We start from the raw sequence: 15,539 nt of genomic DNA on the forward strand, positions 1-15,539 counted from the left end.
AGTCAACAAATGAGAGCGCCTGGGGAATGGGAGTGGTGCTGGGGGCTGGGTTAACCTCTACATCACCAGAGGAACAGAGGAGGAGTAGGATAAGGGTACGGCTAAAGGTCATAAGAACTGGTCATCTAGTGTGTTGGGAACAGAGAATAAAAGGAGCAGACTTCTGGGCGTGGAAGAATAGATTCAAGGCATAATGTATGGTAGGATGCGAGTACAGTGGAGGTAAACCTAGGCATTGAGTGACGATGAGAGAGGTTTTGTCTCTAGAGGCACCAGTTAAGCCAGGGTGAGGTCACTGCATGTGTGGGGGGTGGAACAAAAGGGCTATCTAAGGCATATTGGGCAGGGCTGGGGGCTCTACAGTGAAATAAGACAATCACGAACCAAAACAGGAATAGACAAGGCATATTGACATTAGGGAGAGGCATGTGTAGCCGAGTGATCATAGGGTCCAATGAGTAGCAATAGGTGAGTCAGGGAGCCGATTCAGTAGTCGCTACTACGCTAGGCGAGCTGGAGACACGGCGATTCAGACAGCTAGCGGGGCGTAGCTAGCAGATGGGCCTCCGGCTACGTTAACGGAAGAGCCTGTTGAAACCACCTCGGACGATTACGTCAGCAGACCAGTCGTGATGGATCGGCAGGGCTCCGTGCCGGCAGTAAAGGGTCCAGACCAATTGGCAAAAGAGGTATTGTAGCCCAAGAATTGGCTGGTGGACCTCTTCGGCTAGCCGGGAGATGGACCAAGCCTGAGGCTAGCTCAAGGCTAACTGGTGCTTGCTTCGGGACAGAGACGTTAGCCAGGAGTGGCCACTCGGATTGCAGCTAGCCATCTGCGATGATCCGGTGAAAAGGTTCAGAGCTTGCGGTAGGAATCCGGAGATGTGGTAGAGAAAAAGCAGTCCGATATGCTCTGGGTTGACATCGCGCTGTGCAGACTGGCAGGTATTGACCTAGCTGAGGCTTGCTGGTGTCCGAGTTAACGGTGAAGACCGCTAGCAGTGGCTAATTGACTACTAGCTAGTAAGCTGGCTAGCTTCTGACGGGCGTTAAGATTCTAAAGTATAAAAATAGCAGATCCGTACCACATTGGGTGAGAGTATGTTCAGTCCGTAGATGGAAAGTGAGATTAAAATATATCAGAGAAAAAAAAACAATATTTACACAGGACAAGACAAAACACACGTCTGTCTGTCTGTCTGTCTGTCTGTCTGTCTGCCTGCCTGCCTGTCTGTCTGCCTGTCTGTCTGTCCCTCTCTCTCCCTCTCCCCCCGGTCTGTCCCTCTCTCTCCCCCCAGTCTGTCCCACTCTCTCTCTCTCCCCCCAGTCTGTCCCTCTCTCTCTCTCTCCCCCCAGTCTGTCCCTCTCTCTCCCCCCAGTCTGTCCCTCTCTCTCTCTCTCCCCCAGTCTGTCCCTCTCTCTCTCTCTCCCCCAGTCTGTCCCTCTCTCTCTCTCTCTCTCTCTCCCCCCCCAGTCTGTCCCTCTCTCTCTCTCTCTCTCTCTCTCTCTCTCTCTCCCAAGTCTGTCCCTCTCTCTCTCTCCAGTCTGTCCCTCTCTCTCTCTCTCTCTCTCTCTCTCTCTCTCTCTCTCTCTCCCAGTCTGTCCCTCTCTCCCTCTCCCCCCAGTCTGTCCCTCTCTCCCTCTCCCCCCAGTCTGTCCCTCTCTCCCTCTCCTCCCAGTCTGTCCCTCTCTCCCTCTCCCCCCAGTCTGTCCCTCTCTCTCTCCCCCCAGTCTGTCCCTCTCTCTCTCCCCCCAGTCTGTCCCTCTCTCTCTCTCTCTCTCTCCCCAGTCTGTCCCTCTCTCTCTCTCTCTCTCCCCAGTCTGTCCCCCTCTCTCTCTCTCTCTCTCCCAGTCTGTCCCCTCTCTCTCTCTCTCTCTCTCTCTCTCTCTCTCTCCCAAGTCTGTCCCTCTCTCTCTCTCCAGTCTGTCCCTCTCTCTCTCTCTCTCTCTCTCTCTCTCAGTCTGTCCCTCTCTCCCTCAGTCTGTCCCTCTCTCCCTCTCCCCCCAGTCTGTCCCTCTCTCCCTCTCCCCCCAGTCTGTCCCTCTCTCCCTCTCCCCCCAGTCTGTCCCTCTCTCTCTCCCCCCCAGTCTGTCCCTCTCTCTCTCCCCCCAGTCTGTCCCTCTCTCTCTCTCTCTCTCTCCCCAGTCTGTCCCTCTCTCTCTCTCCCCAGTCTGTCCCCCTCTCTCTCTCTCTCTCTCTCTCCCCAGTCTGTCCCTCTCTCTCTCTCTCTCTCTCTCTCTCCCAGTCTGTCCCTCTCTCTCTCTCTCTTCCCAGTCTGTCCCTCTCTCTCTCTCTCTTCCAAGTCTGTCCCTCTCTCTCTCTCTCTCTCTTCCCAGTCTGTCCCTCTCTCTCTCTCTCCCCCAGTCTGTCCCTCTCTCTCTCTCCCCCAGTCTGTCCCTCTCTCTCTCTCCCCCAGTCTGTCCCTCTCTCTCTCTCCCCCAGTCTGTCCCTCTCTCTCTCTCCCCCCAGTCTGTCCCTCTCTCTCTCCCCCCAGTCTGTCCCTCTCTCTCTCCCCCCAGTCTGTCCCTCTCTCTCTCCCCCCAGTCTGTCCCTCTCTCTCTCCCCCCAGTCTGTCCCCCTCTCTCTCCGGTCTCTCTCCACTTGTGTCTTTGGCTGTATCTCCCACATTAACTATTAAGGTATTTTTACTATAGTATGCCCTGATCTCAGAGACATTTTACAGTATCAGTCTTTAGATTTGACCTTTGACCTGTGTCAGGCAGTGTACCTGTGAACTCCAGGTTGGCAGCGTCCTCCAGCAGCTGCTCCTTCATGCTGCTCAGCGTCTCCACGATCATCTCTTTCATCTCCTCCTGCTTGCGGTTGGCGATGGCCATCAGGGAGATGAACAGCTCGCCCTCCTTCTCCCGTGTGTACTCCAGCCGCCGCGGGGTGATCTGCAGGTCCCTCTGCATGTCAAATGCCTGCAGCCGGGAAGAGGAGGAAAAGTACGTGTCTGCCACCACTACCACTACATAGTCAGAGTACTTTCTCCCTACTGTAGTTATGCCTTCAAATTAAACAAGTTTCTGTTATACATTTTGTGACGCTATACAGATTTTATTTGATTAGCTAATTGATTGGCTGATTATTGTCCCTCTACTGACCTGGTTGATGAAGAGGTCAAGGCAACGGCAGTGCACCCCATTGAGCAGGTTAGCAACCTCCACCTGCTGGTTGTGGAGCACCTGGCGGGCGAAGGTCACCAGGAGGCGGTGCAGCCTCTCAAAGGTCTCCCCCAGGACACTCTGGGGCTTGACGGCCGGGCTAGGCGTCTGGGAGGGGGCGCCGCAGGAACAGTTCCCCACCGGAGTGCTGAGAAAGCCCAGGGACAGCAGCTGCATGTAGAGGGGGCTCCTCTCCCTCTCTAGGCGCCGGCTGGGTTCGGGGGAGGCCTCGGGCGGAGTGGCAGGGATACGGACGAAGCAGATGGGGAAGAGGAGCATCTCTTTGACTTTCCTTAGCTCGGCCACCTGTTCGGAAGTGAGGGTGTCCTGGTTGAGGGCATAGAGCATGATGGGAACCGCATTACGCGTACAGTCCTCTAGGGCCTCCTCAATGGGCTGGACACTGGGGCATGGCACCACCATGATTTTCGCCTCCTGACAGAGCAGGGAATATACTTTAATCATTGAAATGGTTATAGCAGCACTCATCAACACTTATATAAATGTTGTGGAAACATAAAACACCTACAGGTAACTGCCAAAATAAAGGAAACACTAGACTTGGCGTTTCAAGTCTAGTGTTTTTTTTTCTTGTCTGGAAAAGGGATCTCCGCACTGAACGACTTGTACATTGATATCGAATCGATTTTGCATCTTTTGAACAGTTAGTACAAAAGTTCAATATTCTTAGATGCCCTTTCTTTAGATGCCTACAATTGTGTAGTTTTGTATCTTCATACACTAATCACTTCCAATCACACCCACCTAGATCATATTTTTTAAAGTGAACCCTTATATCAAAGGGGGCATAAGCTTGATCTATACGTTAAACTAGCACAATCTGGATTCCCTGAACTCTCTTAAGAACCAATGGGAAGAGTATTTAGGTGAACAACTTTCAGATGAAATTTGGCAGAGTATGCTTCCGAGAATACATTCTTCATCTTTATGTCTAAGACATGCTGTAATTCAATTTAAAATAGTTCAATCGGCTGCATTGGTCAAAGGCTAAATCATCCAAGATTAGACCAGAAATAGATCTCACTTGTGACTGATATAAGCAAACTCCTGATACTTTATTGCACATGTCCGAAATCGACAGATTTATGGATATCAATTTTTGCGAGACCTGTGAAACCTTCTGCCTTTATTGCATTATTGGGAGTGGCACCACAGGAGGCCCCTCTAAACAGTTCTATTGAGTGGCACCATAGGAGGTCCCTCTAAACAGTTCTATGGCAACATGCTGGCATGTACTACTCTTCTAGCTAGATGTCTTTAACTATTTAAGTGGAAAGATCAGTTCCCTCTTACTTTTAACCAGTGGATAAAGGAAGTTATGCAACATCTCAAGCTAGAGAAAATATGCTACTCCATTAGGGGGATCTGCAATTACATTTTATAATATCTGACAACCTTTCCTATCTTTTGTAGAAGACTTGGACCCAGCTAATTTCACAACTCATTAAACCAACCCAAATTAGAATTTGTATCACTATTTTTACTCTTTGTTTTATAATATCCTTGTTATTTTTGTAACTATTTTATTATATTATTCACTGTATATCATGCCTGCTTTAAGTCTGGTTTTGGAGTTGGGCTCTGTTAAAGCATGGGAGGGTTGGGTTGGATTTGATAGGGGATCCATGTGCGTTTTGTCCTCTACCTGTTCTGTCTCTTATCTGTATAATCATGAAAAATGCCTAAATAATAATAAAACATGTGTTAATAGGGCGTTGGGCCACCACAAACCGCCAGAACAGAGTCAATGCACCTTGGCATACATTCTACAAGTGTCTGGAGCTCTATGGGAGGGATGTGACACCATTCTTCCACCAGAAATTCCATCACTTGGTGTTTTGTTGATGGTGGTGAAAAACGCTGTCTCAGGAGCCACTCCAGAATTTGTGTTCAATTGAGTTGAGATCTGGTGACTGAGATGGCCATGGCATATGGTTAACATAATTTTCATGCTCATCTAACCATTCAGTGACGAGTCGTGCCCTGTGGATGGTGGCATTGTCATCCTGGAAGAGACTACTCCCATCAGGATAGAAATTATTCACCATAGGTTGAAAGTGACCACTCTGAATGGCTGTGTATTTATTGGTGTTTACCTTACCCTCTAAAGGGATGAATGGACCTAAACCATGGTAGGAAAATGAACCCCTCACCATACAATAGCAACCAGAACCCTCATTTACACAAGTGTTTCCTTTATTTTGTCAGTTACCTGTATCAACAAAAGTATAATTCTCTTGCATGACAAATGTCCTTACACTCATTTTTGCACTGGAGTTTTTTAAATAAAAAGATTCCTAGGTTGAGTAAACATGCAGGGTAGTACACAATATTTCTCCAATCCTCATTGGCCCCCACATACACTACTACCAGTCACATTATTGTTTTTCTAACTGGGACAAAACTCAGACGTAGTATGTGCTGCCAGTGCCATCCCCCATAAACACAAACACAGACCTGTCTGGTCATGGGAAAGGGTATTGGAGGGCAACAGAAAACCAAGCAAGAAAACATTTTCACTCCACGTTTGATGAATTACACAGTAACAGCCACAGAAATAGAACGAGAGAGCGTGCGAGGGAAAGAGGAAGAGAAATGGAGGGGGGCAGACTGTAAAAGAGCGAGAGAGAGAGAGAGAGAGAGAGAGAGAGAGAGAGAGAAATGACTAACACAGCCACACAAAGGAGACAGTCAGTCCCGTCTCCAAGAAACAAGCGCTTTGGCCAACTGAGCAGTCTCTTTAGAACAAAGATAGCCTGCAAACATTTCTTCACAACCAATCAAAATAAACAGAATGTTTGAATTGCCATAATGCAGTCAATTTCCAAATGTAGTCCAGCTGCTGAATTTCTATGGGATATTTTGAAGACTATTTTATCACCCTTATGGGTAAATCCATTTGAATTCAATCACTTTTTGACAGCACCCCTTTTGATTTGAACGAAACCTTCCATACATATTTGCCCATTGTAGAAGTGGTTAGAAAGTGACTTTTTGGACCTGAATTTCAAAACATTAAAGAGATAAAGGTGCAAAAAGTTTACCTATTTTGCATACAATGAGACATACATATGGTCAACACTGGAAAAGATAAACAGTTAAGATGGATATAATTTAAAAGCTTACAAACAGCGGTCAAACTTTTCTAATTACTTGAAAAATGTGTTAATAAAACATAACATTTTCTAACCTTTAACGTCAACCATCTAAAAACACGTAAACTCAGATTTGTTTATATTCTCATACCCGTATTTTCCGTCATCTGAGGTTGTGTTGTGACCGCTATTGGTTCAGACGCAAAATGCTCTGGAATACAGGGTGGGTGTCATGTTTTGGCTGATAAATGTATTAAAATGGGAATAACATTGAAATTTCAACTTTTGTATCACAAAGATGGTTGAAGGTCCACACATCAGAGAATGTTGACTTGAATGGGAATCTGTTGTTTTAAATTATACTGTCAAATCTCCATAGGAAACCTATTGAAATCATAGAAAATATAGATCATAGAATAGACATGACCATTTAAGTTGACATTTGACGTGGGTGGACCGGCAGCCATGTCAATAAAATGTGCATTTCAATAGTGTGGCAGTGGTCTAACGGGATAGAATTCATAGAATGGACCTATTTCTATGATTGAAATTACCCCCACCCTGTATTCGAGAGCATGTTGTGTCTCAACCAATGGCAGGTACAACAAAAAACCTCAGATAATGTAAAGTAGCTACAACATGTGCAAAACCGGAGTTTACACGTTTTTAGATAATGACAATAAAATTAAAAAAATTATAAAATAGTTTGACAACCCTGTTTGTAAGATTTTAAATGATATCAAACTCAACCGTTGATCTTTTCCAGTGATGAAGACCTGGATGTTTCCTGGTATGGTGGGTATGCAAAATGGGTCAACTTTGAGCACCTTTATCCAAAGTCCAGAAAGTCGCTTTCTGACCACTTCTTCCATGGGCAAACATGTATGGAAAGTTTTGTTTGAATCAAAAAGGTTGCTGGTTCAAATACCGCAACCGACAAGTTGAAAAAATCTGTTGCAGTGCCCTTGAGCAAGGCACTTAACACCAATTGCTCCACAATGGTGACCCTGGCTGTGACCCCACTCCCTGCGGGTGTTTCATGGGTAGTTGGGATATGCAACAAAAAAAACATTCCAGCAACAGGACAAATATAAGCACCCCTCAAAAGTACTATTATTATTATTATTATTAAGAGAGGCTGTCAAAAAGTGATTAAATTCAAATGGATTTACCCCTATATCAGACAATAATGGACGGTTGCAACCCACAATCTGCATATGTAAGCATTCATTTTTTATTCTCAGTCAAAAACATTCTTTAGATATAGAAACACATTAAAAAGCTTTCAACCTTCTAATGTTCCTAATAAATGTTTGTCACTTCAAACTGGTATGATCCAATAACAGCATTCTTGGAGAAAACAAGCATGACATTCTAGGCTATATGAACTTGTGGCAGACTGACATCGGGGAGGAAATGCATCAATACATAGGTTAGCATGTGTGTCACAGTGTGGCTAACCTGGGGAGAGGGGTTGAGAGCCCAGAGGAGGGGAGGGTCATTAACGAGTTAGCCCTTTTATCTCCTGGCCTCCCAAAACAGGGAGCTCTGATTCTGCTATGGCTGTGTGAATGTCACAGTGTGGCTGCCTGCCTGCCTGCCTGCCTGCCTGCCTGCCTGCCTGCCTGCCTCTAGCCCCCCTGAGTAAACAGCAGCAGCTGCTCTCTGAACTACTGCTCTGACTACATTATTAAATACACCACAGCCTAGCCTACCCAACCTGGCACATGCGTTTGCATTATCATGACAAGATGAATCAGGCTTACAAGCGTCAGAAACATTACATACAAGCCAGAATTGTACAGCTTCTCAGGTAAGGCGTCTTTAATCATGGAGTAAACAATAGCACCCTGTTTAGCCTATCTGAAAACAGAACAGGAAAAATAAGATGGGTAAGGGAGCATTCCACTTCATAAGATTGATTTAATGTGTGTGAGTAATCACATAGGTCATCACATATTGACTTCCACTGGCTCCGTCACTACTCCATTTATACTCAGAATCCTGACTCGCCAACTTAACACAAAAGCGACAAAACCTAAGGACAGGGCAACCTGATATCAGCTTTTTGTGCTCCAAATAAGAAGCTTACGATCATAATGAATTTGGCAAAACACAGAAAAAAAAAGAAGAAAAAAAACAGGCAGCAAATTATGACATGGGCTAATAAACAGTGCCCTGCGGGAAGGATCCAGTCGTAACCATGGCAACTTCCTCATCGCAGTGAAGGGTTTAACTTTGGAAGTTTTTATGTGCCCCAGTCATGTGAATCACACCAGACCAGGACCATTACGTAAGGTGAGGGTGGGCGGGGGGCTGGGCGGCCTATAAGGCAGTGCAGGCAGGGCCTAGCTAACGCATACGTCTCAGGGCTGTCTGGAGCCTGGCTTCCATGGTGACCAGCTAAGCGAGGCCTTTGTTTGAAGGATTAAGCGCCACTTTTCTCGACCCACACGTGACAACAAGCAAGCACAGTGCAATCCACACACCAAGGCATGTTAGTCAGCCGAGCAAGATGGGCTGTGTCTGTCCACCTGTAAGAGCAGTCCACTAGTCCTCCGTAAGCCACCTCTGGTGCCAGAGGGAAAGCTCTGACTAACATGGGACTGATCTACTCTGTGCAGCAACTTTTGTGTGATATTAATGTTACCAGCCTGGAGAGAACGATGAAAAACAAGCCTACCATTCTAGTTCCCATAAGAGAGAGAACTAACTTATCATTAGTGAGATGACAGTATCATCAATCAAAGCCAAAAACTCAAGACTCACTCTCATGCGAGCCAACAAATCAGGCATTTATCAAATCAATACTGTAACGTCAATGAGCATACCAATAAGTAAAAAGGACCTTTGACCATTTCTCCTGTAGGCTTACATTGCAAATACATAAACAAGACTCTCACCATCAGAATCCTCCTCGCATATGCAAATGTGGGTATACCTGTAGCAGAGGGTGGTGGAGGGTGATCTCCAGCTCAGCCAGCCTGTGGGCAGGGTCCTCACACTCCTCCTGGATCTCCAGGTCCTCCCGGGGAACCGTATCCCAGCGCCCGCAGTGGGCCGCCAGCTGGTGCACCAGCTCATACTGGCCGGGCAGCGCCAGGCTGAGTCGCGTCTGGCGCCCATGGGTGAAGCACAGCTTCCTCCTCTTGCAGGAGGTGCCCTGGACGCCATCGCAGGCCTCGCCCACCTCAGGGCCCAGGGGCAAGAGCCGCTCCCCCAGCAGGCAGTTGAGCAGCTGGTAGCGCGCGGCACAGTCCTGACCAAGTACCAGGATGTAGAGGGCGCTGCCCACGTTGCTTTGCAGGAACTCCTCCTCATGCCGGGGGAAGGAGATGCAGCTCAGCTGGCCTAAGAGAAGGGACAACAACATGTGGGTGTATAGAAGGGAACAGGGAATAGTAATGGTGGTGGGGGGGTTTGAGTTGTTGTCCCTCTCCCTTCTGAGGGGTAAGGAAGAAGCCTTTTTCTTCAGGTATTAGGCCTAGTAAAAATCTGCATACGTTGATAATACAATGTAATGTTATAACACCATCTAATATCCCACTTTGAATGTGTGCAAATTCCAACGATTGGCTTGCAATCGAGAAATAACTGAACCTGTTGTGAACTGGTGTCTGGCATTTTTTTTTTGTTTTTTTTTTTGTCATTTAGCAGACGCTCTTATCCAGAGCGACTTACAGTAGTGAATGCATACATTTCATACATTGTTTTTTTTTTTCCTGTGCTGGCATCTCTCGGTCTCTGCACTTCTGGAATAGGAAAGGCCAGAGGGAGAATCTATTGTGTTTACTTCAAAGCCCCTCCTTAAACCCTTGTCTGTTATCTCCTGACCCATCTCTGTGGCAACCCATATTAACAGCACAACCCATTCATCATTAGGTGGAAAATACAGTGCGTTCGGAAAGTATTCAGACCCCTTGACTTTTTCCACTTTGTTACGTTACAGCCTTATTCGAAAAATGATTAAATCGTTTTTCCCCTCAATCTACACACAATACCCCAAAACGACAAAGCAAAAACAGGTTAAGAAATGTTTTCATGTACATAAGTATTCAGACCCTTTACTCAGTACTTTGTTGAAGCACTTTAAGCAGCGATTACAGCCTAGGGTCTTCTTGAGTAAGACGCTATAAGCTTGGCAGACCTGTAATTGGGGAGTTTCTCCCATTCTTCTCTGCAGATCCTCTCAAGCTCTGTCAGGTTGGATGAGGATCATTGCAGCACAGCTATTTTCAGGTCTCTCCAGAGAGGTTCGATCGGGTTCAAGTACGGCTCTGACTGGGCCACTCAAGGACATTCAGACTTGTCCTGAAGCCACTCCTGCGTTGTCTTGGCTGTGTGCTTAGGGTCGTTGTCCTGTTGGAAGATGAACCCTCACCCCAGTCTGAGGTCATGAGCGCTCTGGAGCAGGTTTTCATCAAGGATCTCTCCGTACTTTGCTCCGTTCATCTTTCCCTCGATCCTGACTAGTCTCCCAGTCCCTGCCACTGAAAAACATCCCCACAGCATGATGCTGCCACCACCACACTTCACAGTAGGGATGGTGCCAGGTTTCCTCCAGATGTGACGCTTGCAATTCAGGCCAAAGAGTTAAATCTTGGTTTCATCAGACCAGAGAATCTTGTTTCTCATGGTCTGAGAGTCTTTAGGTTCCTTTTGGTAAACTCCAAGCGGGCTGTCATGTGCTTTTTACTGAGGAGTGGCTTCCGTCTGGCCACTCTACCATAAAGGCCTGATTGGTGGAGTGCTGCAGAGATAGTTGTCCTTCTGGAAGGGTCTCCCATCTCCACAGAGGAACTCTGTCAGAGTTACCATCAGGTTCTTGGTCACCTCCCTGACCAAGGCTCTTCTCCCCCGATTGCTCAGTTTGGTCGGGCAGCCAGCTCTAGGAAGAGTCTTGGTGGTTCCAAACTTCTTCCATTTAAGAATGATGGAGTCCACTGTGTTCTTGGTGACCTTCAATGCTACAGAAATGTTTTGGTACTTTTCCCCAGATCTGTGCCTCGACACAATCCTGTCTTGGAGATCTACAGACAATTCCTTCGATCTCATTGGTTGGTTTTTGCTCTGACATGCGCTGTCAACTGCGGGACCTTATATAGACAGGTGTGTGCCTTTCCAAATCATGTCCAATCAATTGAATTTACCACAGGTGGACTCCAATCAAGTTGTAGAAACATCTCAAGGATGATCAATGGAAACAGGATGCACCTGAGCTCAATTTCAAGTCTCATAGCAAAGGGTCTGAATACCTATGTAAATGTGATTTCAGTTTTTATTTTGTATACATTTTAAAACATTTCTAAAAACCTGTTTTCACTTTGTCATTATGGGGTACTGTGTGTAGAATGATGAGGGGGAAAACGATTTAATCCATTTTAGAATAAGGCTGTAACATAACAAAATGTAGAAAAAGTGAAGGGGTCTGAATACTCTCCGAATGCACATACAGGTTAAGACAACGTAATAAGTCCATGCGTGAGCGTTCAATAAATATATATATTTTTTATAACTGAACCAGCGCCGTTGCTGATTCTACAGGATTAGCATAGAAAACGTGATCAGCGGTCGGGAAATCAAGTAATAAGGTGGCTGTAGATCATTTGAAAAACATTTAAATGATTAGAATGACAATAAAACAGTTATGCTATGCATTTGCTGAGTAGTTAGCTGAAATGCACTATAATTGTGTTTATTTTCCACTTTGATGGCGAAATTTCTGTACTGCTAACATTCCCTTTAGTAATTGTCACTCGCATTGCTAGTCCCATTGTTTAGAATTCTTCCCCATTGTTGCAAAGAGTTATGGGATATTAGAATCCCGTTGTTTTAACCTTTGTCATCTTCAACCTAAATTAATCACAGGAAATGGTCATAATCCTCCATGATGCGGAGTCGCGTTGTAAAGCAGTTATACAACAGACAAAGACAATGCCAGCAATGGACTACTCTACTCTGTTTCTCTCTTTCTCTCCTCACCCCTTATATTCACTCCGTCTTTCTCCAACCTGCCACTGTTTATCTGGTATCGCTCTGCATGGTGTTTGGCCTAAAACATTTTGCACGCAGTAGGCCTTATAATCCAATGAATGATTGAACCACAGTAATCTCATTTAAAAAAAATATACCTACTGTACTGTTTTCTACATCTAATTAGGTATTTTATTCAAGTTCACTTAAGACACCTTGCTTAAGGAGGTGGCAGCTCATTTAATCACAACTACGGCATTCATAAGGTTTTTAATTGAGGTCAGAAAGACCAGCCGTGGGTGTGTGTCTGTGTGTGTCTGATTCTAAAGGCGGCGACTGAGTTCATAAGGTTTTGTAGAAAAATAGGCCTATAGGCTTAATAAAAACATCCACTTGGAATTAGGTTAAACAGCTGCACTTTCCGGTCAGTGATGACTGGTCACATTTTGTAGCATGTTACTAGAGCTTGAAACATGTCATCTGGCATGGCAACCTCTGTGGTTTGTTGTTCGACTGAAAGAGATATTTATAGCCCTACTTGATGGAAAGGATAGATTTGGTTTTCACATTACATTTGACATTCTAGATGCACTAGATTGAGGATGTTGAAACATTCTTGGTAAATGTGTGTGTAAATGTGTGTAGTGGCGACACTAACCCCACAAACATACCTTAGTGGACAGGTAGGTTGGGCATGAATGACAGCCCTACTAGACAGTGGCTGAAAATAACACATCTCCTAGACAGGAAAGTGAGAATCACACTCACACCCACACCCTGCTCATCAGCCCGCACATATTTCAAGGTCAGGCTATCCCCAAATTAACTAGTGCAGTGACTAGTGCAGTTTAAAATTATGAAATTAGGATGGCTTACAGCAAGTGGATATGTAGCCTACTATGTTATTTATCATCAGTACATGTTTCCTTTTGTCTCAGTTCTTTCTTAAGCGGGAATCTCAGAATACTGGGTGCCCTTAGTCAGGTCATACTGTTGAGATAGACTTTAGCTGGCCCTAATCTGTTCATTTCCCATCTAAATCCTATTTAATGCATTTTCTACAGTTGACGTGTTGCCAAAGAAATCTCTGTCCGGCAAACAGTTGTTTTTTCCAGTGGGGGAATAGGCAGACCCTAGGTCATTTACCCTACCTCATTACTCCCATTCAGAAGACAGTTAAACTATTAACAATATCCACCTGTATATGCCATCCCACCACCGTATATGAATAGGGTACAGGTCAGAAACCTGTGGGCCCTTAAGGAATTGCCTGACGTCAGCAGCACTTGTGCACATTCCTAATTGGAACATTATGGGATGTGCAGAGTCTGCTGAACCTAATTCAGTCCTCCTTGAATGACCACAATCAGAAGAGTTCCCACTCAAACTGATTCTAGAATGACTGACAGTCCTCTGCTTGTAGTCTGATATGTTTATGAAGCTTGTCCAAAGTTAATAGGGTTTCACACTGGAACCAATAAGCACATTCCAAAACTTGTTGAGTGGTGCCTCTCAATGAAGGCAAAGTCTGTAGAATGTAAAAGAATCAGACAGGGTCCTTCAGTGGCAGGCATATTATAAGGCTATTACTGTAGCTGCTTGGATAAAAGTAACCTCAAGTACTGAAGTGTGTGTGACATGATGTGACAACCTAATCATTTAATATGGTCTAGTTAGATATGCATGTTTGGATAAGCATGCCGTTTTCTGAGGAATGTGGAAGTTTCACTTAACATTCTGTTGTGATGATGCCGAGAAAAGCGGTAATTATAGGTAACAAATGTGAACAGGTTTACATTCTTACCTGCCTCCAGAGCAGCTGCCTCCGAGCTGGCGGCCGATGCACAGGCGTTACTGTAGTTGCGTTTTATTTCCCGGAAAAATGCGTTGGTTTCCTTCAGATTCTTTTTCAGTTGTATGGAGTGTTTATTGTAGCTGTTGAAGATCCGGGATAATTCTCTAGCTAACGGAGTGACTTTCTGCACATTTCCTCCACCTACCACCTCCATTGCAGTAGGTATTCGAGTCTGAAATGAGGCACAATAGGGAGAACGCTCTTCTCTTTACTGCTACCACCTTATGAACTTCCAACCGAATACGGTATGCAGATGGACCCAGTCTTCAAGTTGTAATTGCCATTGCAAGTTATTGGACAAGGGCGCAAGGAGTGAGCGTCAATGTGATTTGCTGCTCCGTTTCAGTGAATTCTCTATGGTCTCACTTATTCAGATTTCCACTGTTGTTCAATTATTTGCATCAGTATCACTAATGTTTGTTTACTTGACGTCTAGGTTGTGCCCTGGGTCATGGATTTCAGACATCAACAGTCCAAAAAGTCCACTGTTAATTTAAAGGGCCGATTGTGCAAGCGATATCGCAGTGCTAGCGGGCAACGTTACTGTCGTGGGGAATTCCGTAGCAAAATCACTGCATCACATTGTCGCTGTCCACACATAAACAAAACATGGCATGACAAACTTTGAACGGCATATAGCTAGTTTGATAACCAGTGTCCTCTAGCAAACGACTGTCTTAGCTAACGTTAGCTATTGAACTTGCCAACTTCTTTCCAGCCCTAGCTAGCAGTGTCTCAGTGATGTGAGATAGTTCACGTTAGCTAGCTCCCGTACTAGTAGCCTTACTTACCTTCCTATCCAGTCCCTATCCTACTAGCCAGCAAGCCAGGCATCGTATTCCAAATTAATGTTTCAAGACAGCAGACCCATTACCCCAGCCGACGTTGTCGTTAGCTCCCTCGAGTAACCTTTTCCACTGGTGCTATATGAACTAGCGATTTACTGCTAATTTGCTGGCTTATCCGAGATTCCACGGAAGATATGGCTAATTACCTAGCAAAACAAACTCGCTCGCTGTCAATCACAGTTGTGATAAAGATGTCTGTCGCTACGCTCCTCAGTCTTCAATTAATGCTAGAAAAAAGGTATTACCATCACTCGAGGGGATCAACATTTGGAATGTTACAGTTTAGCCGCACTCTCTTAAAACAAACACAGACAGTTCGAAAGTACCTAGCTAGCTACAGTAGTTACTTGGAGAGGGACAATGTTTCTCTATTGCCTTCTGGGATATGTAGTTCTTCTGCCCTACAGCACAGAGAACATTGATTAATTTGCTACTGTTAGGACGTAATCTCGTTTAACCCAGACTAATATTTGCTCGATTAAATGTATGTTTTATTTACATTTACGTATTCTGTCCACGATATATTATTTAGGATGTACGGTACTCAGGGACAAAGAGGCCCAGGTTTTCCATCCTCTT

The 15,539-nt window shown here is 45.3% G+C and overlaps 1 protein-coding gene across 1 annotated transcript in view; it reads right to left on the reverse strand.

Moving 5' to 3' along the window:
* LOC106583092 (dual serine/threonine and tyrosine protein kinase) overlaps window positions 1-15,333 on the reverse strand; it is a 32,077-nt gene extending 16,744 nt beyond the window's left edge. Inside the window, exons 1-4 of the mRNA XM_014166897.2 lie at window positions 14,062-15,333; window positions 9,226-9,635; window positions 3,109-3,603; window positions 2,730-2,925 (exon numbers count right to left, since the gene is read on the reverse strand). Coding sequence (XP_014022372.1) covers window positions 2,730-2,925; window positions 3,109-3,603; window positions 9,226-9,635; window positions 14,062-14,266 — 1,306 coding nt within the window. The 5' untranslated portion in view covers window positions 14,267-15,333. The remainder of the gene's footprint in view (window positions 1-2,729; window positions 2,926-3,108; window positions 3,604-9,225; window positions 9,636-14,061) is intronic.
* Window positions 15,334-15,539: the final 206 nt, after the last annotated feature.

Source organism: Salmo salar, chromosome ssa22, assembly GCF_905237065.1.
Source record: "Salmo salar chromosome ssa22, Ssal_v3.1, whole genome shotgun sequence".
Lineage (NCBI taxonomy): Eukaryota > Metazoa > Chordata > Actinopteri > Salmoniformes > Salmonidae > Salmo > Salmo salar.